This window comes from Antrostomus carolinensis, unplaced genomic scaffold, assembly GCF_000700745.2.
Source record: "Antrostomus carolinensis isolate BGI_N321 unplaced genomic scaffold, ASM70074v2 scaffold29538, whole genome shotgun sequence".
Classification (NCBI taxonomy): Eukaryota; Metazoa; Chordata; class Aves; order Caprimulgiformes; family Caprimulgidae; genus Antrostomus; species Antrostomus carolinensis.
In genome coordinates, this window is record NW_010335524.1 from 6,700 (window position 1) to 7,929 (window position 1,230).

Consider the following 1,230-nt stretch of genomic DNA (forward strand, 5'->3'; position numbering starts at 1 on the left):
GCGAGCGCCTGCTGAAGCACCTGAGCTCCCCTTCTGCGGGCTCTCACCCCAGGGAATTGCGTGAGAGACTGAAGCCGGAGCTCCTGGAGCTGATCCGACAGCAGCGCCTGCTGCACCTCTGCGAGGGGACCCTCTTCCGCAAGATCAGCACAGTTAATCTGCGGGGAGTCTCGTGGGTGGCTGGCATGGGACCAAGTGCTGATGAGGGGACAGCTCTGTCCCCCTGGGGAAGGGGATGTCAGCGAGGGGAGGCTGAGCGTTTCCCGATGGTCCTTCTGCTGCAGACAAGCTCTGGTACTGCCGCCTGTCACCCAACCAGAAGGTGCTGCACTATGGGGATGTGGAGGAGGGGGTGCACTCCCCCCCCATTGAGAGCCTGCCGGAGAAAAGTAGGTGATGAGGAGGAGGAAGAAGAGGGTGGGGAGGAAGGGAGCCCTCTGCTCAGCTGGGACTTGCTGGGGATGCTTTAAGGTGGGAATTGCCCCTCTGGCCCAATGCCCGCTGGTACCATGGCACTGGGAGCTGTGGGAGTCCAGGCTGGGATGGGCTGGCTCTCCAGAGGGTGCTGCACGGGTGGCTGTGAGCCCCTGCACTGGGGCTCTGCTGGGCTCTGAGTACCAGGGACCACTCTCCCAGAGGAGAGTGGGTGCTCACAGCTCCTCCGCTTGCCCCAGTTCCCGTGGCGGACATGAAGATGCTGCTTGTGGGGAAGGAGTGTCCACACACGAAGGAGAAGAGCTCTGGGAAGCAGAATAAGGTCAGCACCTCCCACCTTGCCTTGCACAAGGAGCCCAGCATGCTCCCCTCCCTGGCTGGTGATGGTTTTTGGTGGTGGGTGGATGGTGGCAGGTTGGTTGGGTGGTTTCATGGATGGTGGCCAGTTTTTGACGTGGCTTGAGACTGGAGACCTCTTGGGTCTTCTGGGGTGCAGAGGAGGCTGGGAAGCAGCTCCTGCTCGGAACCCCACTGGCCTGGAAAGAGTCCAGATGAGAAGCCATGCTGTCCCCACAGGATGTCCTGGAGCTGGCCTTCTCCATCGTGTACGACGTGGAGGAATACTGCCTCAACTTCATTGCCCCTACCCGGTACGAGGTGAGCTCCAAGGGCACGCTGCAGCTGGATGTCCTCGCTCAGGGGACAGGGGGACACCTGTGTGTGTGTGTGTGTGTGTGTGTGTGTGTGTGTGTGTCCCCAAGGGGGGAGCCAGAGAGGGGGGGAGGGGGACTCTTG

At 61.6% G+C, this 1,230-nt stretch overlaps 1 protein-coding gene across 1 annotated transcript in view; it reads left to right on the top strand.

Annotated features, from left to right (window-relative positions):
- The window catches only part of ELMO3 (engulfment and cell motility 3), an 8,096-nt gene that overhangs the window by 6,613 nt on the left and 253 nt on the right, over positions 1–1,230 (top strand). The window contains exons 14-17 of the mRNA XM_010174589.2: positions 52–150; positions 270–389; positions 675–757; positions 1,012–1,092. Coding sequence (XP_010172891.2) covers positions 52–150; positions 270–389; positions 675–757; positions 1,012–1,092 — 383 coding nt within the window. The remainder of the gene's footprint in view (positions 1–51; positions 151–269; positions 390–674; positions 758–1,011; positions 1,093–1,230) is intronic.